At 29.9% G+C, this 25,399-nt stretch overlaps 1 protein-coding gene and 2 long non-coding RNA genes across 5 annotated transcripts in view; 1 reads left to right on the top strand and 2 right to left on the bottom strand.

Moving 5' to 3' along the window:
- Positions 1–24,640, bottom strand: part of LOC726017 (lachesin) — a 79,193-nt gene extending 54,553 nt beyond the window's left edge. For 2 of the 3 annotated variants that reach the window (XM_026443445.1, XM_026443446.1), the window contains exon 1: positions 23,877–24,640. In XM_026443445.1, the coding sequence (XP_026299230.1) occupies positions 23,877–24,021 (145 nt within the window). In that variant the 5' untranslated portion in view covers positions 24,022–24,640. The remainder of the gene's footprint in view (positions 1–23,876) is intronic. The other variant, XM_026443447.1, reaches the window with a different exon arrangement.
- LOC102655396 lies at positions 112–1,697 on the bottom strand. The gene is made up of 2 exons (XR_410490.3): positions 1,369–1,697; positions 112–739 (listed from the first exon to the last, which is right to left on the bottom strand). It is a non-coding gene; the product is annotated as an uncharacterized LOC102655396 (long non-coding RNA).
- On the top strand, positions 6,985–10,467 carry LOC102655419. Its single transcript, XR_003305521.1, has 3 exons — positions 6,985–7,266; positions 8,533–8,673; positions 10,212–10,467. It is a non-coding gene; the product is annotated as an uncharacterized LOC102655419 (long non-coding RNA).
- Positions 24,641–25,399: the final 759 nt, after the last annotated feature.

Here is a 25,399-nt window from a genome sequence, read left to right as displayed (position 1 = left end):
AGAATCTGCAATGTACTTAGTCGACATGCTAATACTGTTATTACTATAGTATTATATTATCATATTAATTAACGCGTACATCAAGGATATTGTTAAAGGATACAAAGTACATAATTACTTAGTACTGTATTTCTCAACTTTTCTTGAATTATAACCTTACTTTTATAGTGGTCGAGTAATCTGTTTTCTTTCCCATATTTCATGCTTAAAAGAATAGAAAGGAAAAAAAATTAGGAGAAAAAAAAAAGCATTTCAATAATAAAATTACGACACGATAGATTTCAAGATAAGCTGAACGTACTACAGAGATAACAATTCACAGTGAATACGATCGTTATTGGTCATACGAATTGAACAAATGTTACACATCTACAATGATATCGAGAATGGTAGTAATATCTTTTAATATTCGCGATGAACGACTGTTTTTATATTTGGTTCGAATCTAATATCCAAGAAATTTATTTGCTTGTCGCTTCTCTTTCCCTTCTCCATATCTTTCGCGCACTTTTATTCTTTTCTCCACGTCGTCACCGAACAAGCACTCGAAATAGCACTCGTAAAACGAGGCACTCGATAAAAATCGTGGCGTGATGCAACATCGGTAAAGCGGTTTCCTTTTTTTCGCCTCCTCTCACCGCTTCCCTTCCGATCACGAGAGCCATTAAGCTTTTCCACTAGACTCTGTCAAGTGTCTACTAATATAGGCTCCACTAAATCATTCGCGCTTCCTGCGTTCCTAAAAAAAAAAATATGTGTGCAGTGATCTATTCATACACTCGTTCTGTATGTTCGTAAAAAAAAAAAAAACAAAACAAAACAAAACAAAACAAAAAAAGGAGTTCGAAAATATACGCTTTGTAACATGATGAGAGTATATGTACGATATTCGTTTACCAATTTATGTGAATAAAAGTACAAGAAAATTCTATGTCCATTATCTAAATTGAATTTCAGTGAATAAACGTAACGTGAAATCGTTAATTGACAGAAAGGAAATAAAAATTGAAATGAATGAATAGCCGATTTATTTGAGGTTGAATAATATCGCTAGCGAAGTGAACTGTACTACCGACCGAAAGCTTGGAATCGCAAATACGTATGTTTCACAAAACGTACTCGAAAAAAGTTAGGTTAGAATTCTCGTACGTAAATTTTTTCTAAAAGAATCTAATGGATTGAATTAAATTATCGATTATTCTTTAAAAATTTAGGTTTATTATAACTTATTATAACTTATAATAAGATTTCTTAAGCCACGTCTATGCACGATGCATAATTTAAGCACTACTAGGCTTACAAAACTATTAATAGAGCTTATGGCTGTTCTGATAACTCTGTTATGTTCTTTAGTGTGTATAGACTTACCAAATTGGAGCAGACGTACATGGTCAATGATATAACTACTTAGTTATATTAGCGAATGAACTCAATGATCTCATCGAAGAGAATCCTCAAACAAATCGAAACCGAATCCAGTCGGAGTTACAATTTCTTTTTTATTCCTATCAGATTTATCGTCAATAGATGAAACGGTTAAGCCGGATACCGCGTGATACCGAACCCAATTACAAACTGGCCATTTTCACGGCATTTCGATTAGCGTACGAATAGATTTGACATGTTTCCATTCACTTTTAAGTCTGGAATAATCTTTTTTTCATTCGATTTTTTTTTTTTAACATCTTATATATCGATATCTATATATTCTTACATTTAAACTTTTTAAAATTAGAGATTCATTCGATAAATATAGATGTATTTCAAAATATAAATTTGAAATATAAAAATATTTAATTTCGTGGAAAAAATAAAAATCGAAATTTATCGTTCGTCGATCTTTTCGTTTTTTTTCTCGATATACAGGATTAAATTGCACTCTTTCAAAGTGCGTGCATATTTTTTTTTCTTTCTCTCTCTCTCTCTCCTTTTTTTAATGCAAATTTTATGGCACATATTTTTGCTACATGCTTTTGCTTTTTGTTTGACGATTGCAAAGCGTTTTATATATAATATTTATATGTATATATATATAACTATACAAATGTTTGTGGAATGTTATCCATATATTCGTCCCTGCATGTTGCTATATATTTAATATGATATGCATGCATATCGAACTTGTTAGGACATGGTTGACCTATTTTTGACGAAAAAATTAATAATTATTTCGTAGAAAAATAAATAGAAATATCTTACAGTTTACATGTAAAATAATATATCTCTATTTAACTTGGTATGAACGATAAGTTAAAATAATAAAATAATCGTTCTACGTAAATAGAACCTAGATTCTTACACGAAAAGAAAACAATTTCCAGAACATGATTATTAATCTCTTTAAAGTATTCGAATCAATCAACGATACTCGGCTATAATTGTTCATACATAGGTTTTCCGAATTTTTCCACTCGTTTTACTCTTTTATCACTGTTAATCAATCCGAAGCACTGGAGAAGAGCGTGCTATCGGTATCTACATATACAGCTGCCAGAGTCACGTGACACGAATAAAACGTTATCCTCCAATTGTATCTAGAGCAACGTAGTACGTCAAACTCTTTGTGAATACATTTTTTTCTATTTTTTATTTTCGATTCATTTTTTCAATCAATTCATTTTTTTCAGATTATTCATTTTTTTTTTTATTTTATTTTATCACAATTTCAAAGATACTTTTCTGTATTTTTTATTTTTTTAAATTATACTTTTTAATCAAGAATTCTCTGCTTTCTTAGTTCCACCAATTTTTGTATTTTTTTTTCTTTTTTCTCTCTTCTTTTTTATCGCATTTAATTGTCCTAAAAAAAAAAAAAAAATAAGTTTTTTTTCATAAAGAGTCATTTTTTTTTTCACAATTTTGCAGATACCCTGCACTTTACACTTTTGATAATACTATTTTTTTTCTCTCTTTCACATTCGTCGTTTCACTTAATTATTTTATGTCATAGCAATTAAGTAAGCGAGTGCACCTATATTCCGCCAATCTTCAAATATAATTTTTCCTCTAAAAAAAAAAAAAAAAAAAAAAAAAAAACAGGATCCTATACGAAAAAATTTTATCCTCTAAAATTTTTCGATTTTCATATTTGCATTTTTAAATCAAGAATCATCGACCGTGTACCACAATTTTCTCGATATCCTACGTTTTATATTTTTTTCGATGACACTACCTTTTTCTCTTTCACATTATACCATACACAATTTTTAATATTCCACGAATCTTAAAATGTAATTTTCCCCCAAAAAAAGGATACTATATATGAAAAAATTTTCCTCTAAAATTTTTCGACTTATCGACCATGTACCAAGATTTCCTAAATATTCTCCACTTTTTCGTTCCATTCAATTATTTTATACCGTAACAATTAACTAAATAAGTGTTATTTATATATCATATAATTTTCAAATATAATCTTTCCAAAAAAAAATTGAGACCGTGTATGAAAAAATTCTATCTAAAAATTTTCCTCTAAAATTTTTCGACTTATCGATCGTGTACCAAGATTTCCTAAATATCCTCCACTTTTTCGTTCCATTCAATTATTTTATACCGTAACAATTAACTAAATAAGTGCTATTTATATATCATATAATTTTCAAATATAATCTTTCCAAAAAAAAATTGAGACCGTGTATGAAAAAATTCTATCCCCTAAAATTTTTCATTAATATTTACATTTTTAAAAGTCAAGAGTCGCTAACTTATCGACCGCGCACTACGATTTCCCGATAGATATCCCCGCGCTTCGCACTTTTTCGATGACATCGTTTTTTTTTTTTTCCTTCTTTTTTCCCTCCCCTCTTTTCACATTCGTTGCATTTAATTACGGTAAAAATAAGTTAGCGCCACGGTAATTAATTTCGAATTCCCGGGTAAAAGTTTAATCAGAAAGTTTTACCGGGTTCGCACGGAGGGAGTATCACGAAAGTGGCTTTTTAAGACGCCGTAAAGGGCGGAAGCGACGAGTGAACTTAAAGATATGGAGGAGTGGATGCCACCACCTTAATCTTCCCTACGGAAAAGTTTCCCTAGTCGCAAATCTTTCCTTCGCGCTTCCGTGAACCTCTCCACCTCTCCGCCCCTCTTATACGGCAACGAGCGTGTAAATCAGGGGACATTCGACTTTTTAAACAGATTACGCCATTTTCGCGGAATACGATGAAACATCGTATTCTCCGTTACGTCAACGTTCGAGAAATTGAAAAATCGAGAAAGGTGTCGCCACCTGTATTTCATCCTCGAGATTCGGATATAAAGTGTTGTCGATATACGAATATGAATGGTCGCGGAGATAATCTATTTTTATTTGCTCGAATTTGGTGGAAATTGTCGCTTGTTGATGGACGATGCGAGAAAATTTTATGATACAAGAAATTACGAAGTTTTTTGATACTGAAAATTGTATTCGTAAACATTATGCATTATTTTTTATTTAATTTTATAATATACGCGTGGATACGTTATAAATGTGAGGATTTTTGTCGAAAAAAATAATTTTAATTTTTGACGTAGAAAGTTGTTTTTCATATTAAAATATTCATATTTTGGCATTTGTAGATGTTGCGTTATTTAATTTTTGTTTTTAAAACGGATTACGGTAATAGAAAAATAGTTGTCGTGAAAATGATTTATTTTTATCTGATGGAAAATTGTTGCGTGTGATGGATGGCGGATGGATGAGAATTTTTCATAAGAAAATTTTATGATGTAAGAAATTATTTTTGATATTGAATTTTATTCGTAAATTTATAAATGTTGTGTTATTTTCATATCTAATTGTAGTTTTAAAGTGTAAAGATTTTTATAAAGAAATGTTATGACACAAAAAATTAATCGTAATTAGAAATTTTATTTAAAATACGGCGAATATTTTCGAATTATTTTCTAATTTTTTATTGTTAAGAAAATTTTTAAAGTTTTGCGAACGAATAGCAGCAAGTAGTTAACTGTTCGCAGAGAAACTTGGTTGTCGGCGGCTTAAACGAAATTTTATTCTCGAACCTCTTTCCTCCGAATTTTTACTTTTTATTATCAAGTTTCAAACGTTGGACTTAACGAATGATTGTATAATGTAGTAGAGAAATCATTTAAGTAAGTGTCCCTGAACTTTCTCATAATCTTCTGAAAAGTTTGCCTTAAAAAGGATTTAAAATTTTTACTTAAATATTAATTTTTTTTTCTTCATATCGAAACAAGCTCGAATGAGATATAAAAATTCGACTTTAAGTAGTCAAAGATGTCGATATTTCAAAGGGCGTTTAATTAACGAAGCTTTTCGAGGATCTAACATGGAGAAAAAATTCACTAACTTGTCTGATCATCTTTTACGTCCACGTATCACTCACCTTTTTTTCGATTTCCATTTGCGTTAGTTAAGGTCACGAAAAGGTTTCCACGATATATTCTGAATGTACGCTAATTCGACGTTTCCTATTTTCGATGAAATTCAATCGTGATGCATATTTTCAAAGAACTGATGAAAAATTGAAAAACTGAAAAAGTAAATTATCAATCAGAAGTTTGGAAACATCCTAATTTAGATTAGAATTATTAGATAAATCTAATCTACCGATGCAAGTTGATAAAATTAATATCTGATTTTTTATTTAGTATAGATAGATAATGTAGAATATAAAATAAATAATGTAGGTAATGTAGAATTAATAGTAAACAAGTAATATAGATAATGTAGAATTAGTAATAAATAGGTAATGTAGATAATGTAGAATGATTAAAAATTAAGCAAATGTTTAATTTAAAATATGGATTGCCAAAATGTATGCGAGAATTATTATTTACCTGATCCATTGATCCATTAATAATTGGCAGAAGATTCGATATAAAAAAAAAAAAAATAGTCCAAATTCTTTCGAGAATGTCATTTTGTTTTTCACAGTTACAGATATGGTATTATACTCTTACAATTGATATAGTAGAAAATTAGATCGAAAATAGGATTCCTCTAATTTGTTCTTGAGGGATTCGTTGATACATAAGGGACTTTATCACGCGGACCATTTAATGGAGAGGAAGGTTATCCTCTGGGACAAAGGGACTTCTCGTTAACTCGTTCCTTTAACCGTTTCGCTAAACTCCCGTGACGTCTTGAGCTTAAAATCCCGTTGGGTTGCTTGTCACTCCCTCTACTTTCGCCCAGTCTCACTGTTCCCTCAATTCATCACACATTCCACTCTGATAATTGAGAAATCCTCCGAATAATCCCTTTTTTCAGAAAGATTTTTGATTCTTGCTCTTCTTCTTCATTTCCTTCATCAATTAATTTTTTATTACATTCGTGTTTATCTTTTTCTTCCACCATATTCGTTGAATTAAAATTTTTCGAGAGTATAACCTGTACACATGTCATAAAAAATTTATTAAATCCAAGTTAGATTTTTGTCAGTTTATATATTTGAGATTAATATGATTATTTTAAGTGTGTTTTTATTATGTGATATAGTCTTTCTTTACAAATATTATAATTTATACAAATATTATAATTAACCTGTTAATGTATAATTTGATTCCATTTGTATTTCAATTTTTTTCAAATTTTAAATCATTTCAATTTTATTTGTTTATTTTTATTTTATTTATTTTATTATTGTAGTCGCTATTTTTTAAATTAATTCTTATTTCTTTTTAAATTTTACTCTTCTGTTTTCAATATTTCCATGTTCTATCCACACTTGTCTTGCTTCTTTCTCCTTCATTAAATTTTTGTAGCCATCCATTCTCTCTCAACATTTCACGCTCTTTTCCCTTCACGTTTTTTTTGCACACGTAAACATATCCATTCCCGCGCAACACGTGCATGTGACTAAACGTCGCCACCACGAAATCTCCTCGTATTTTCGTGGCAACATTATCTTCTATTCACCTCAGAAAAGAAGGATAGAGATGTCCATTATACCTTCTGCACGTATACGTATAATAAACGCAAGCATTCATCTAAGCGCCACCTAGCGCTATAGCAGAAAAGAAGAAGCGAAACTAATTTTGACATAGTCAACTATTCTACCTTAGTTTCCTATTCGAAGTTCAGTTATAATTTAACATGATACAAAGTGCTAAGAGGATAGATAAAGTCGATGAAAGTGCGAATCGGAGAGCAGTATTTTAAACTGACCTGGATTTTCTGTTTCTCCCGATAGAAGGAACATCTCGTGTGATGTTACTAACCTTTTCTCGACCAGTGATCGATATTCAAATGAAATTCCACAAGTAGATCGAAAAGAGGAGCAATATACAGTTTACGAATAAGTATGTTGATTTCGTTTGTGCAATTGTATATTTGTTATTTAGAATGTATTTAATATATTTAGTAAATAATAATTCGGTTCTAATCATATATATTTGATTGTTTTGATTTGTAATGTTCATGTTAGATATAGTATGATGTTTATATAATTTTGCGTATTTATTAAATAATTTGTTTGCATGTGTTTATTATAATAACTCGGTTTTGATCATTTGCAGTTAAATATTGTAATTTTCGCACTAGTATGATGTTTATTTATTTGGTTATTTGCTTTATGCGCATATTTAATAAAATATAATTCATAATAATTCGTTTTAATCATTACGTTAAACATTATGATTTGTAATTTTTTGATGTTAATGATACGTATATAAATAGAAATATTGTAATATATTACGTTATTGCTAATTTTTTAATTTTTATTAGAAAATTAATTATATTTTGAAAAAATTCAAATCGATCAAAATATCCGAATTTTCACGAATGGTAGAGTAATTTATAAAATGCATTCGAACAATTTTAATCGTTCCACAATAGTAGCACAGGCCGACAATCAATCACGGTAAAGGTGAAAATTAGTCGCGCAAAACCAATGGCTGCTGTAAATTCATAAACGTCGCTTTGAACGAGATGAATTTCGGTAACACTGGCGGTTAAAATTGTGAACGTGACAACAGAAAATTTTTATTCAAAAATGAAAAATATGAATTCGAAAGTAAGATTTTAAAAAAGTAATTTTTTATTATAATGAAAAATTCTTATAGTTTTATACAATGTTTACTTGTAAAAGATTATTTTCGAAAACAAAAAGTTTCAAACAAGTTTTAAGAGTTGTATTGAATATTTTTTCATAAGTAGACATGATGTTCAAAGTGAAAATTACTTTTGGATAGTTATTCTCAACATAGTTATTCATTTGTAAAAAAAAAAAATATTATGGAGAACAATTCTTAAAAGTTTTACTCTCAAATATATTCATATACTCTTAGGATACTGCATTTGAGAGTAAAATTCTTTTGTAAAATTTATTTTTGAAGATATTTTTTATAAATGGACATTTAATTTTTACTCTCAACACAATGTCTATTTGTAAAAAATATTCTCGATAATTTTATTTTTGAATATATTACATCCATCTTTACTATAGAAATTCTTGAAATTGGTTCCGCGATTGTACCAACATTTGTTACCAACATTCTAATAAATCTGTGATAGCCGACGTTGGTACGCCTGACGCAACTCTGCGCGTAATCTTCCTAAAATTTCAGAGACGACATAACCTAAATCAGTCAGTACTGCAATTGCGACAATGCCGATGGCTGTGAATCGCGGAAGGAGGACGACAGACGACCATGCCTGACGACAGGAATATAGAAGAAAAGAACGAAAAGGAAAGGAAACGTGAAAAGGTAACTGAACGAGAGGAAAGAAGAGAAGAGAGATAAAAAAAAAGGAGAGAACACCTCGGGCGAAACATCACGTTCGACCTCACATCGAACCAGAAAATTGTACGATGCGCGAAACAGACTCGAACCAATTTTTTTTTTTTTTCTTTCTTTCTTCGTTCATCTCTTATTTTTTTCCTATCTCATCCCAAATGTATATTTCTTCTTCCTTTTTTTTTTTTTTTTATTTTTCCATAGCAAAACTGCAAGTGCTTCAAAACGAAAATCTATGCAATCACGGTTATCGCTGTTTGTTCACTTCCGTCGTGTTTCAAAAGCGAAAAATTGCGATCGAGATCAAAGAGGCACTTTGATTGACAGAATGAATAAGTGCACAGTCATTTCTTTTTTTTTTTTTTTTTTTCCCCTCCCTTTTTCCGACCAATGGGAAATTTTAATACACCGAAGGGAAAATGATTCGAACAAGTTTGAACAATTTTTAAAATATCGCAGAAGCAATAAACGTCTGTACTTTATATATAAAATCTAAATATACGTAGATAAAATTCAAATCGTTGAATAAGCGAATTCTGTAACATAGATATATTTATATTTTTATTTTCGTGTAATTTAAATATCAAGAATCGAAAAATTACAAAAAAAATTTCTAAAATTAAAAATAAATATCTATTCATTTTTTTTCTTTCATATATAAAGTTTTTCATAATAAGACAAAATAGATCATGATAAAAAATTTTTTTCGAAAATACATATGACGAAAAAAAAATTTAAATGTGTTTTTTCCTATTCATATTATGATTACAATTGAAAATAGGGAATAAAGTTACATATAAAATAACGAGTGCTACGTATCGTTACCGCATTGAAGGTAGCAACAATTGTTTTTAATTTTATCACTCTCCACATTGACATTATTGATCCGAAGAAAATTGAACACTCGTATAAAGTTTAATTATAGTAACTTCTGATAAAATAAAATGTTATTTGTATGTTTATCGTCGAACATGCAATTACTTTTGTTCACTCTATTCTTTACCCGCACCTGGATATGATACCAGTATAATCAAATTTTTTATCATGAAAATTTAACGACTACCTTCCCATTATATCAAAGTTATGGAATTTATTAGTTTTCCCTAACATTTTTTATTTTGTTTGGTTATTGAAAATAATTTCAGTCATATCATAAACTAGTACATGATCGATAAACTTAACCTCTTTTTAATATCATAAAGATAAAAATTTGACTCAGTATATTTTCTCTTAATTATGATTTTCATTTAATTAATGTATCTAAAGAAATTTTTTTTTTATATTTTGCAATTGTTGAAAATAATTTTAGCTATATTCTAAAATAATATATTCTAAAATGGCATCAATAAACTTAACCTCTTTTTAATACTCGAACCCAAAAGATCAAAACCATATTTTTCCATCATATTTCTCTCTATGATTCTCATTCATAATTAATATTTTAATAAATAAATTTAAAAAAAAATTCTGTGAGTTTTATATTTTATATTATTCCACGTTTTTTTCAGCTATTACATTAAGGTGATTGCATTTACCTAGAATGCATACCTCTTACCTCACTGCACAGCACTCTGGTATACTGGATATTAAACTTAATTTATTTTGCCAATGTTTAGTATCAAGGAGGATCGTACAATTCATACAATTCGATTTATCTTCATTTACTCGAAGCACTCCATTTGTTAAATCGAACAGAAATATTATTCTCAACTATAATTAATTAAAAAGTTCAAGCCGATGTTCAAATTTTAAGATATTTAAATTTTTAATCGTTGCAATATCAATAGTGTGACTAAATAAATTTTGTTTAATTTTTGAAAAATTATATAAATATTTTTTTAAATACATATATAATTTTCGTATGTCTCAGTTATTCTTATTATATAGTTTATGTAATGCGTATTCCGTTTCCATAGATGGTCAAGTATTCGATCAACAGAGTTCAGATAGACGAGTATAATGTCTGATGCTATAGTATGCATCGGTTACTTTCGCAATTAATCAAAAGTTTCTCGTAATAGTGAATGAACCTGGTAAATTAAGGATAAATTAGCATATAACGTGACTTTGTACTTGGTTATCAATCTCTTATTAATCTCATCGAAGTTCGAAAAACTATATAACATCGTATTAACTGTACTTATCGTAACATATTATCGATAGAACATTTCACATTATATCGAATTCATATGATATATTATAAATTTTATTGCTTCTTCAAACTATGGGAGATTAATCTGTAAGTATATCTGAAAATAAAGAATTTTTTTTATTGTAGATATTAAAATGATTAATTTCATTAAGATTAATTATTTGATTTCTGAAAAGTTAACCTCTTTAGGGAGGTTATTAGGTTATAGTCTATTGTAAGATATTAAAGGCACAAGTTACAATACTTATTACGAAAATAATTATCAAATGTAAAAAAATATTGTCAGTGTTTCCAAATTTTTTATTATTATTAAAATATTCTGCATTAAAAACATTTTTTCGACGGATATTAATTCAAAGAAAAATTAAATGTATACATATATCATCAGTGTCTCTGAAGAGGTTAAATACTAATTATAATTCATAATAAGGATAATTCATTTAAATTAGTTCATTTGAATATCTTGTGATGATGATGCTCTCATATATTCTCATACTGTAAGTATTATTGTATAATATTTTAATTATATTATATTAAAAGATTGTGGTAATAATGAAAACGTTTTAAACAAAAATTATGATTATATAAGATTTTCTTATATGGATATATAAAAAATATATAAAGAATTATATTAAATATAATTATGCAATTTAATATATTAGTTGATACATCTCTATATTTTCTATAAAAAAGTATTTATATTCATTTATGTTATTAAAATCATTAATTTAGAATTTAGACTTTATGAATAGCTAAAATTTATAAATTTTTTGACATAAAATTATAAATAAATAGTATTTGGTATATTAAATTAGGTTAGATCAGATTAGGTAAATAATAAAAGTTATATAATAGTTTTTTTAAGCTTTGTGATAATAAATAAATTTTATTGTTAGTTTACTTATGATTTATTTATAGTTAATAATCTTATCTGTCGACATATTTCTTGAGAATTGACAAAAATTTGTCTTGTATTATATCTTGTAGCTATAAAAGGAAACAATGCTGTTACATTTCCATAATGCTGAAATACATTGTGGCTATTTTTTTTAACAACCACGACATGAATCTCGCATCATAATTTTTAATAGGCCAAAATGCATCGTGACTTTTCAAAAGATGCAACAACATTATTTCTATGACACCATATGTTGCATTTCTGCTCACGATTCTTTCTTTCGATCGAAGCGCATTGAAACGCGTTTCCGATTTTTGAGGTTAACATATGTATGCACGTAGAAATGAGATTACTTCGTTTTTTGCAAATCTTCAAAGTTCAAAAAAGAATCGAAATTTTCGCGTTACCAAATTTTCTTTTATTAGGTCGACGACAAAAATTCTGAAATCTTTTCAAAATTGCATTTGATTTTTCCAACTCATTTAAATTTTAATAAATATTCCAAAAAAAAAAAATAATTTTCTTTTTTTACTTTGAGAGAAATTTTTGAATTTAGATAGTTTAATTTTTCCAAGTTATTTAAATTTTAATAGATGTTTCAAAGAAAATAATCCTTTTTTTTTTTATTTTGAAATAATTGAGCGGTTTAATTTTTTTAAGTTATTTAAATTTTAATAGATATTTTAAAGAAAAAAATAATTGAGTTTAATTTTTCTAAATCATTTAAATATTAATGGATTTTTAAAGACAAACATTTTTTTTCATTTTAAGTTTATTTTTGAACGATAAAATTAGAATTAAAGTTAGTACATGTAAGAATAGATATTCTTATTTAAGCGAAATTAAACGAGTGACTGTTCATTGATACTGCTACAATTTAATTTACTTACCAATATACTTTTCGAAAGTTTAACTTTTAAAATTGTAATTTTTTTGTTCTAGTGCTAAATATTTATTCAAGTTCATCGATATTGTTAAACAAAGTTCAAGAAAACATTAGTTAAAAACATCAAATTAGTTTCCAGATTCGTCTATGTTTTGTTAGATATACATTGTAATACTTGCATCCATTGCTTTTCCTTACATATATTTATTTGAAACGCTATCTTTATTAACTATTTGATCTTTGATTTATCTAATTAAGCCGTATACAGTTTATATTACGCGTATATAAAGCGATACAGTAATGAGAAGTTTCTTCATTAGCAAGTATTTTAGCTGCATAAGTTATAAATTGACTAGATACTGTATGTTGCTCTTGAGAATTTACATTGCAATGCAGTTCTTTATGAATCAAATATTGCATGACTGACAGTATATGTTATATTAACCAATTTTATAAAATTTTATATAAATGAATTATATAGTTTACATGATAAATCTTTTCTAAAAGACAATTGAAAAGTTAAAATAAATAAAAGAAAATAATAAAAGATATAGAAATATAATTGATACAATTTCATGAAAAATATTTCTATCAATTGTTCACATTAATAAATAGTTACAATAAAAATGAAGATTTTGATAAAAGAACCTAATTACAATATTTATTTTATTATTATTAAATTATAATTACTAAATATATATAAATTTATGTGTGTGTGTGTGTGTGTGTGTATGTATGGAATGTGTAAAATAAAACAAATTTTTAAGTTTTTCTTTGATTATATTAAAAAAAAAAAGAATGCAATCTAATTATAATGTAACACATTTTACACAATGATCCAAATATAAAAATCAAATTTTTAAATTATAATAGCATTATTATTAGAATATATTGCACAAATATAATTTGTTGAATTAAAGAACAATAGAAGAATCTTTATAAAAAATTTAGTTTACTAATTATTGTATAAATAGATCTTTACATAAACAGAATATTTTAGGTAATATATTTATTAGTGAATATTATATAAGATATGGATTGAAAAAACTTTTTATAAACATAATATCTGTAAACATAAATAAATATTATTATCAAAATATTAATTAACAATTTTAATAAAAGAGTTCGATCACAATTTTACTTTTATAATTTAAATTATAATCAAAGTTCGAAGTTACAACAATATACAACATTATATAAATACAATGGTAAATTAAGAAACCTTGAGATTTTTATAAAAAATATTTCCAATTATTCTAACAAATATCTATTTTAATTAAAAATAATTTTAATAAAAAATCTCAATCACAAATTCACTATTATTAACTCAAATTACAACCAATGTCGGGATAAATCAAACTTTTATATTACAATCGTGTGATATATCACTTCAATGTGTGGCTGGTAAATTAGCAAAGAACGAAAGGAAAAAAAATCGTAGAGTTTCGTAGCTAAGAAAACGCGAAACCGCGTCGATATGAATTTCCAGCTACCTCGAGGGAAATGGATCGTTTGCCAAATTTATTTTCGTCGTTCCAAGCACAATGTGGACCTCCGTTTCACGATCGATCATATTTTTTCCCTTCCATCCTCTCTCTCTCACTCTCTCTGTCCATCTATCTGTCTTTCTTTCTTTCTTTCTCCATGCCTGTGAAACTGTACGATCGGCAGTGGTAACTGGAACGCTCGTCCATGTTCGAGCTGCCGTTGTGTCCAAAGTTGGAAATGATTCATTAGTAATGGTACCGGTGGTACGGCCGGTATTGAGAATTCAATGGCTTCGTCGGCAAGTTTTCGATTAAATCAATCGTCATGGAGTTTCAGGTGTTATTCGAGTCGGACGTTTAAATATCCTATAAAGTATTTTCGAAGTTCTAAAAAAAAAAAAAGGAAGAATACGATAGAAATTCAATTTGGTGCTCTCACAAGATGAAGGATAGAAATGTGATGTGAATAATATTTATGATTTTCGAAGGAATTTTATTTTGATTACTTGGATATTTAGAGAATGGAAGTGTAAATCGAATGATCATTATTATTCAAGATTAAATTTTATAAATATCAAGTAAGTAAACTACTTTTATCGTTTGTTTTGATATTTGAAAAAGTATAGGATGCAAATGTGAATACTAATTATGATTTTAGAGGTTAAGTTTTGTATCAAAATTTGATTACTTTGATTACTTGAAAATGAAAATATGAAAATTGCTTTGGAAAATAGAGAATGAAAATGTGGATTAAATGATAATTATAATTTTGAAAATTAAATATAAGTTTGAATCATTTTTATTGTTTGTTTTCATATTTGTAATATAAATGTAAATATACATTAAATAATAATTATTTAAGAATAAAGATATTTGCAAGATAAAGGATAAAAATGTAGAGAGTATAATAATTATTTTATTTGCATATATATACAAAATAATAATTACAATTTTGAAGATTAAATTTTATATTAAATATGAATATTTTTAAAGATAGAAGAGATAGAAATCTATACAGAATAATAATTAATAATTTTGAAAATTAATTTCTATATCAATTATAACTACTCTTTCGATATTTACAAGATGAGAGATAAAAACATGCATCAATTTGTTATTAAAATTTCGAAAACTTTATTTTGTTTGTCACTTTAACTTTTTTATCTTTAAATCTTTCTCAAAATTAAGACAATCACGCGTCAATTGTGACCTCTAATATCGGTTATCGATAATGTATTGCACTGCCGCCAAGCAATAGATCATGTAAAATTAATAGAGTTATGTCGCGTCGATGTTGATACGTTTGTCATGCGGCAAACAGTATCGATGCGTGGACAATCGAACTGCAATCCGATTCTGCACTACGCCTTCCTAAACACGCGCAAGAAAACCTATTCAAATATCGATATACACGATTAAACGAGAACACGAATGAGAATATTTTAATTCCAATTTATCGCGACAGTCTTGAATCCTTCTCCTAAAGAAAACATTTTCCGCGCAAATTTTACATAATCAGACATAGAATCCAAGTAAAGCGAAAACTGACTCGAATAAGAAAAGGAACATGAGAAAATATGATTTCATAAATTTTAATCTTGATGAAATACAAAGAAGATAAAGAAAAATATTCTTTTTTTTTTCTTGTCTTTCCTTATTTTCGTGCTTCGAAAAAACATCCTCTCTCCCTCTTCCTCTCCCTCTCTCTCTCTCCCTCGCTCTCACTCTCGCTCTCGCTCTTTCTCTCTTGTTTGCTCGCTCGCTCGCTCTCGCTCTTTCTCTCTCGCTCGCTCGCTCATTCGCTCTCGCTCTTTCTTTCTCGCTCACTCGCTCATTCGCTGTCCGCCTATCTGTCTGTCTGTCTCTGTCTCATTCTTTATTTTATCTCCACCGTTTGAAAGAGGACGAATAAAATCGTTGTACAAGTCAAGTCAATCATGTACAAGTTTTATTACTAGATACACACACATACATATATGTATATATATATCGTGAAGTAAGACCACATTATAAATGACACTGGTTGAATATAGTTATTTAACAATTTAACAATGGGGAGGGACGTTAGAAATTGCAAGGTATAATTTCATTTCGCGCATTGTGCACGGATTTAGCCTTGAAAGTCAGGGCACAAAGTCAGCCTGTGCAAGATTATGCGAATTGCCTCGGATGCCGGGGGTAAATTTGGGAGAGCGGATAGAGTTTCACTGGTGAAGGTGCAAAGTTCCCCTCCTCCCCCCTACCCCTTCTCCCTCTCCCCCTCCCCCCGAGGCTTGTTTCGAATTTTCCTTCTCCGCCAAAGTGCAACGTAACTTTCAAGTATATGCAACTAATTTACATATATTTTACGTTATTTGCCTGGAACATAATATTGTTGTTTAATTAGAAATTGAAATAAAAGGATCGATGGAGAGGAAAAGATATTCGGGTGATAATTTTTTTAATAGAAAAAATGTTTCTTTCTTTTTTTTTTTTTTTTCGTTAGATTAAAAATTTTATTTCGAGAAAAAATTCTTTATTTCGCTAATTTAACACGCAGAGATATGATTTTCTGAAACGATAAAATAATCCACAAATAAGATATATGAATGAGGTCAAAGAGGTTCTACTAGAAATAAAAATAAAATTTAATAGAGTGTAATAATAATTTGAAAAAAAGTTTAATAAAAATCACAAGTTTGAGAATTTTTAAAATACCGGTGAATAATTTCTCTCGTTGGATTATTTAATCATTTAACACGTGTGAAAAAAAAAAGGAATAAATGAAAATGTAAAAGGATCAAACTTTACGGAATCGTATAAATTTTCTAATTTCACACAGTATTTGAAAAATTAATCTTTCTTCAACTTCGTTCGTATTGCGAATTTCGAAATGATAAAGAAATATCGTTAAATAAATAAAATGATATGAAAAAGGCAGTTTTCTGAAACGATAAAATAATTAATATTAAATATCTAGTATTAAAAATTGCATCGTTGGTTCGCAATTATATCGGTATTAAACGTTCCAATATCTCCTCCCAGTAACCAGCGACATCCATGATGCAATGGTAAATGTAAAAAATATGGCGGTAATTCGTTTCTTATTGCGTTGACAGTAGGATTTAAAAGTGTGCACGTTATAAAGTTCAATGAAATTACCTCGACAGAATTAATAAAGCGAGCCTCGTTCCTATCGAAGTGTACAGAATTCGCGTTATCTTTAACATGCAATTCCCCGAACAAGGTTCCTTGTGTGTAGGCGAACGGTAATACCGAGCGATATTAAATTTCTTCATCAAGCTTCTCATTAAGTAGTCAACTTTACATCGCCTTTTCGGGAGAAAACGCCCACGAGTTGATAAAATAACAATAAAATTTATCAAATTGGCGAGAAACGAGAAACGAGATAATTTTAAAAAAGTGGAAGAATGAGAAGAAGGATTTTTTTTTTTAAGGTTATGTATACAAATTAATTCCTTCGAGATTTTGCAGAATTAAATTCTTTTCGGTGTAAAAATTTTCAAATTATTTCACGCGAGGAAAGATATGTAAATTTATCAAAGTGGCGAAAAATAAGAATAATTTTTTTAAGGAAAAAGATATTTTAGGCTCGTTAAAATTTCCCTTTAAGACTTCGTGAAATTAAATTCCCTTTGAAATTTTCAAATTTCAATATTAGCAAAATATTCGACGTTATTTACTAAATTAACGAAAAATAAGAGCAAAAAGTTTGAAAAATATCTAATATTAAAAAAAAGAAAAGAGAAAAGATGTTTTTAGGTTAGGTTCGCCAATTCCCTTCGAAACTTGACAGAATTAAATTTTATTTCATATTGGAACTTTCAAGTTTCACATTTAAAAGAAAATAACTAGGAAAATACTAGATTCGTGAATTTTAATTTACGAATTAAAAATAAAAAATTAACGATTCAAAAGATATCAAAGATATATTCCAAGTAGATTGTGGCAAATTAAGTTTGCCAATTTCATTAAGATATACGTGTCAAAGACTTTGGAAAATGAAATTCCTCGGTTTACCTAATTCCATTAAGGTATACGTGTCAAAGACTTGGGGAAAATGAGATTCTTCAACGTGGAAACTTTCGGTTTTCCCATCACCGACGTGAAACAACCCGATCTGTAATCCGAGAATAAAAACTCTTCTTCCCCCCCCCCCTCCTCCTTCTCTCCCCCATCTAATTCCAAGAACAAAGAAGTTAAATTTGACATCTCCCTCATAAGATTTGGAAAATTCATATTATCGGCCGACAGCCGAACTTTTTCTTAATAACGAATCCCACCGAAATTCCGTTTCTGTTTCACGAACTAGGTCGCGCTGCATGCGATTTCCAACCGCTCGTGCTCGTTTTCTATCCTCCTCCTTTCGATTCTTGTACACAATTTTGCGAGAGAATCGTTCGAAATGCTGGTACACATTTCCGTAGCGAGGGAGGGGAAGGTAAACCACTGTCTTCTTACGGCACAACTTGTCTCTATGTGTGTAACGTATGTACTCTGGTATGTAGGTGTGTACAAATCCACTTCGAAAAGTTATCTTTTGCGAAGGGAGAAAAAAGTGTGCGTGTACACAGCGCGACCATTTAACGTGATCGTTTCGAGTATTTTTGTTGCTTAATTTTTCTTTTTAAGCGAAGTTTTCAACATTCGACTCTTTTGCATATAATTATATTATAATGTCGAAATAATTTTAATGAGCTTAAAGCGAGTTTTTTTTTTATCCAGTGATTTTTATTCTTAACATATAAAAGAAAGGTAATTACTGTTTTACGGTATAAGGTTATGTACGGTACGGTGTAAGGTTATGTACATTTAACCACAATCAATTCAATTATTTTTGTCATTAATGAACCGATTCTTTTAATTTTTTAAAATTTGATGTTTCGATTTTAAAGGACTTAGTACAATATGAGTGTCATTACTATAAGGTTATGTACGGTACGGTTAGGTTATGTACAATTAACCACGATCAATTCAATTATTTTTGTCATTAATGAACCGATTCTTTTAATTTTTAAAATTTGATGTTTCGATTTTAAAGGATTTTGTACAATATGAGTGTCATTACTATAAGGTTATGTACGGTACGGTAAGGTTATGTACATTTAACCACGATCAATTCAATTATTTTTGTCATTAATGAACCGATTCTTTTAATTTTTAAAATTTGATGTTTCGATTTTATGATTTTTATTGTTGTTAGTATATAAACTATTTATAAACTATTTATATCTATAACAAAAGATAAACCATCATCTTATGCTACAACTTGTCTTTATATTTTGCACACACGCACTTGAAAAACTTATCTTTTGTGACCAGGGAAAAAGTGTATACCACGTGCACACGTTTTTTGTACGCTTTCTATGGACCAACTGCGCGAAAGGTAAATGAAAGGATGGTTGTTTGTGCGTGTGCAATGGCTGTGTACACATATACACCTCAGATGTGCTAAGTCAAGGTAATGATAAGCTCTCAGTATTTTTTATCGTAAACGTTATAAACATTTTTTTTAATAAAAAAAAATAAAAATAAAAAATAAAAAAATTTCTCTCTCTTTTCCTCTCCAACCATCTATTTTTTTTCAAACACAGAGGATTAAAATTTAACGAATGTTGTTTAAACTCAAACTTCAAAGAAACGACGCTCGCCGTACGCGCTAACCTAATATGTACACTGCAGTTTCACACTTGTTTTTATTCATTTCGTTCATAGATACAAAGTTTCTTGCCATTTTATCTCGTAAAAAATTATTGTTTCGTATTAATACGTGGCGTATGATAAAAGAGCAAACGTGTATAATTCGTATATAATCGAGGTGGGTGTATTACATTTTCGTTTTTAATTTCAATTCAAATAGGAAAATATTAGGAGGATTGTATTTTCAGAATTATTAGGCGAATTAAATATGAAATTAACAATGCCATAAATAAATGGAAAATATTAAAATGGCAAAAAGGGCAGTCAATTTAAATAATCTACATCATCAATTATTTTACATTTTTTTTTTTAACACATTTATCTTTTCCCTCTGGCATACTCTTCCTTCTAATTGCAATCAACGATAATAACGAAGACGAATGTAATTTCGTTTTTTTTAATAATTTCTCCCATTTATAGCTTTAATCGAACGAGAAATATTAACCAGTTTATGGGGAAAAGATAAAATATGGAAAATAAACGCGTAAGCACAATGGAGGGAATCGAAGGTGGAAAGCGGGATAAAAACGGATGGATAAATACGGTCAATAATATTTCTCATGCGAAGAATTTAAACTGTCGGTAAGAAAGTTTACGCAATAGGATTTCGACTCGTCTTCGATACGATAAAGGCTAATTTTCTACGAAAGTTTGCACGACAGGTTGACAAGCCAACTTTCTTCTATTATCTCTATCCACGCACGCGTGCATACTAAACGCGTGGAAATATAAAAGAAGGTAACTTTATATTCTTGGCGAAACATTTTTATGGAATTATAGTTACCGTCACGTATCGATCATTGGAAAGAGAGTTGTGAATTAATTTTGAAATTGTACCTATTATAAACTTTATCGAGTTTATCGGTTTCGTGTAACGAATTTAATGATAAAATATTATATATATAGATATGCCATGTCCTACAACATTATTTAATGTGCAAGGCCTTTGATCATGTTTGATATGAAATTGTAAAGAATAAAAATAGAAATAGGAATGACAAATTTAATGATAGGGCGAAATTGAAATGTATATCTTTGATTTGTATTTATTTGAAAAAAAATTTGTCCTTCTTTTCATTAATTTAATTATTAAAATTTCAATATATATATTCAAGAGAGATATTCAATCATAAATAAAAATAATTGCAGTTAATTTCCACACACGATTAAAGAAACGTAAAGAAAAAAATTGTAATAAGTTTAAATAACAATAAGAATAATAATTATACAAAAAGATTTCTGGTTTCTGGTAAATTAAAAAAAAAAAATGTATCTTTTGTTAACCTAATTTTTAAAATTCCAATGCACATATTCAACCATAGGTAAAAATACTATTTCAAGCAAATAGCAGAATAATTGCAGTCAATTTTCACATCGCACGCAATTAGAGAAACATGAGGTAGCATTGTGGCAAGCGCGCTGTTTGATGGTAACGTTCGAAACAAAAGTGAACACGAGGATAGAGAGGCGAGAAGAAAGAAAGAAAGAGAGAAAGAAATAAAGAAAAGAGGAGGAAGGGGAGAGGGGAGACATGTAGAGGGCGCTAAATCGAGGAAATACGGTAAGCACTGGCACATGGCATGTCTTGTTCCTGTGGTAAAAAGTGTACAGGCTGCGAAATGACTTTTTGCCTGTGGGCTCGAAACGGTGAAGGGTTGAACGATCGCCTCCAGCCAACAGAGTACATTTTGGATCTTTTTTTTTTCTTTCTTTCTTTCTTTCTTTCTTTCTTTTTCGGCTTAAGTTGACCTTACGCGTTAGAAGAGAAAGTTTGGATCGTTCGTTAAGTTGTACAGGCTATACATACACTCGGAATTACGACACTTTCCGTTCGTAATTTTCCATCCCTTTCTTTCCTCTTACTGCTATTTACTCTTAATTAACAGCGATCCACCCGTGTTTTTCTATCCGACAAATTTTTTTTTCCTCCCTCTAATTTTCTCTCGTTCGCTCCTTATTTCGAACTCGGTGTTTTTACGTTTACACTTATTTACGATATTTTTGTTTTGGGTGGTGCAAAATGATTGAAACGAATTTTTTTTAATGTGCTTTTTCAAAATCAATTATTTAATATAAATGTAAATGATTACGATTAGAAAAATTTTAATCTATCATGCTATCAAAATCGAAGATTTGAGGTTAGGAAAATTCGAACAAATTGATCATGGTTAAAAAAATTTTATTTTATAGTGTTAAATCATCAAAATTGAAGATTTGGCATTAAAAAAAAAGAAAAGAAAATAAATTTTAAAAGATAACTAGTAAATCAGTCATCTAAGAATTAACATAATTATAGTAATAATCGAAAAAATTCCGAATGATAAATATTCCATGAAAGGAATCAAAGGAACAACATATTTTATATTTCTTGTCGATTTAAAAGTCAATTCGATATTTTTTATTGTCAATATAACAATAGGAAATTTTCCTTCTTTTCTTTTACTTCTTCGTTATTTCCTGCATTCGTATCGTATCTCGTGCATAATCTCATGTGCACTCATAATGCACGCATTATGATGTACAAAAGAGATATTCGTAGGATCGAAGCGAGCGTCGAAGCGAATCGAGAGGACGATATAAAACAATAATTGCCGGTATACACCATCCATTAGAGATACTTGTCATGAAGTATGCAGGTTGGGTACAAATAGAGGTGATTTTTGGCGCGGTTTCTCTTACGATGCCATCGAAAAACTGTCGGACTAGTTGAGTAGCGATAGACATTTACCGATGGCCTGTCAAAAATTCATTTTCGCGCTTTTCACCTGTCAATACGCGTTACTGTATGCATTCCATCCCCACGTTCTCTCGTTATTCACAAATCGGTATGTACGACTTTCCGTTGCAAGTGAAACTAACCCGTTTGATCTGGTTTCGCGTCTCTTTATTATTTATGAAAAAAAAAAAATATATATATATATATAACAATATATGTAACGATTCATATTTTTTGACACTTTTGAAAATTTAAATCAAAGATTAGGTTAGAGATTTTTAGGTTAAAAAAATTTAAATCAAAGATTAGGTTAAGATTTTTAGGTTAAGATTTTTAGGTTAAAAAAATTCAGCGAAAATTGTATATACTTTTTGTATTATTAATCAAAAAGTTTATTTATAATAAAATATTACAAATAATTATTATTGTAAAAGAATCTATATTATTTATAAAAAGATGTTTAGAATCGCGAATTAGCTCGCGTGTTTTGCTTCTTCGTCTTACGTCGAATTTTCGTTGACATTTGCGTGTAAAGTATTCGGGTTAATTAATTTTCTTGTGATAAACTTTTTACATTGCTTTTACATAATAAATTATTGTTTTTTATCGTTGTAATAATTCATTTGGTCTAGATGTTTTTTTAACTGTTAATTCCTACACTATAATTATTCTTAAAGGTTATGTATTTATCGATATTTGTATTAAACATAATTAATTTTATTATTATTTCCAGAGTTTTATGCAAGAAAATTCTAATTTTTATATGGAATATGAAATATGGGACATGATGTAATTTTAAAATTTTGATCGATGTTTCATCATTGTGTTATCAAAATTTTACGTGACCAAAATTCAGATAGAATTTAAATCCTATAAATGTTTCATCGAGATTTCCATGGACGATTAATTAAAATTTCCACAACGTTCATTACTATTAGCAACACAATTACCGATCTATCGATCAATCTTCACTGAACGATATGTAATAAACAGAATAATCATGATCGACTTCTTATCTTCTGTGAACAATCGATAATAATTGTCCTTTCTTCTTCGAGTAAAAAATAAGAAAAAAAGAAAAAAAAAAAAGAAAGAAAATTGTTAAACACAATATCAGAAATTTGGAATCACTTTGAATTTTTTGTTTATTTTATAATTAAATCGAACATCTCAAACATCGACAAACTTTAGTTTTCTTAACAAATTTAAAAAATACACTAATATAATATTCAGGTTTAATTTTCATTTCGATTCTTAAATTCCATTGATTCCAAACTTTTTAGTCACTGAACTAAACTAAAAGAAAAAAAAAAAAAAGAAAATCGTTTTTTTACCTTGATGAAAAGTATTCCGTTCAACGTTGTGTCCACTGACATGTCCCATGCCGTCGATTCCGATGAACGTAAAAAAAAGAGTGGTCAACGAAGCGATCATCGAGATCGTCCTCGAAGTGTTCACGGCACGAGCTGCTGCTGGCATTCCTGCTTGCCGGTTTCCTTCCCTCGTCGAGTAATCGTAGATCACGTGACCGATGCGCCGAAATTCGTTAAAAAGAACGAACGCGTGAACGCGTGTACGTGCCTTGAAACGTTCTATTTATCGATACCACCGTCACAATTTCGTTCCCACAAATCGGTCCTCGATTAGCGCACCTGGTGCCGCTCGGAGCGCCTTCTGCGTGCGAGGCACGTGCTCCGAGCAGTTCCCGGCCGAACCACTCCGCTCATCGTTCGCGTCTTCTCAATCTTCTTTCCAAACTTCTCCACCAATAATTGGTGGTTTCTTCGATATAATCCACCAATGACAACGTTCGATACGTATCTATCACGATAATAATATTTATCTATCGAAGACAACTACCAATCACTAGCGATATAATCTCATCAAAAGATCGATGATGACTTGTCGAGTTTGTTATCCTATTTCATTATCACACTGAATCGTGAACCTTGCGCTACATTCAAGGTTAACACTAGCAACACTGAACGATGATACAATACATAGATCACGATACGAGTGTACGAGAGGAGAAGAGGGTCCACGACGAGCTCTCCTTCCCGAGGCTGGTCCTGGTCCCTCTGTCCCGGGCCGTAGACTGTCTGCTACCTGGAAATCCTCGGTGTACGGAGTATGCCTCCTCCTCTTCCTCCACCTCCACACCGTCCACCTACAACCCCCTCCTCCTCAGCCACCGCTCCCACCCACCGCCACTCGCCGCCGATAAACTTCCTACGGGCACCCTCTGACATCCACCCCGCGCCCCCCCCCCATTCGCTCCGTGCCGCCTGCAGCCCGCACCAGGAACAACCGTCTACCGTACATACGTTGGCGCATGCGCATTACAAACTGTGGCCCTGATGCCCGGGCACTGCTGCTGCCACTGCTGCTACCTCTGCTGCTTTCTCGTACCTTCACAAATCTCTCCTCTCCTCCTCCTCCTACTCCTCCGCCTCATCCTCCACCTCCTCGACTCCCGTTACTGCTCTCTTGCCCCTCTTAGCCCAGCTTGCGCGCTTCCTTTTCTCTATCGAGGTTGCTGGATTGTATCCTCGTCTCACGGTTTCACGTTTCCTTTTCTGCGTAAGGGCCTCTCTTACACGTTTATATCTCTTTTTCAGTTTTCTTCGTTTCCAAAATTTACATTCCATATATATATATATTGGAAGTTTCTTTTCTTCGTCAAATTTGGCTTTTGTTCCTTGTCACGTTTGCGCGTTTCTTTTTAGTAACACACGGTTGATGGTACTTCTCTTTATCGGTTCTTTCAGATTTTCTTATCTTATTTCTTTTCTTTTTCGTTATTTTTTCTCTTTGTTGTTTCTTTACTCCATTGTTTTCCTTCTCGTTGACTTTTCTT

The sequence above is a fragment of the Apis mellifera genome, linkage group LG10 (assembly GCF_003254395.2).
Source record: "Apis mellifera strain DH4 linkage group LG10, Amel_HAv3.1, whole genome shotgun sequence".
NCBI classification, from domain to species: Eukaryota; Metazoa; Arthropoda; class Insecta; order Hymenoptera; family Apidae; genus Apis; species Apis mellifera.
This window is presented reverse-complemented; position numbering and strand designations above follow the sequence as displayed.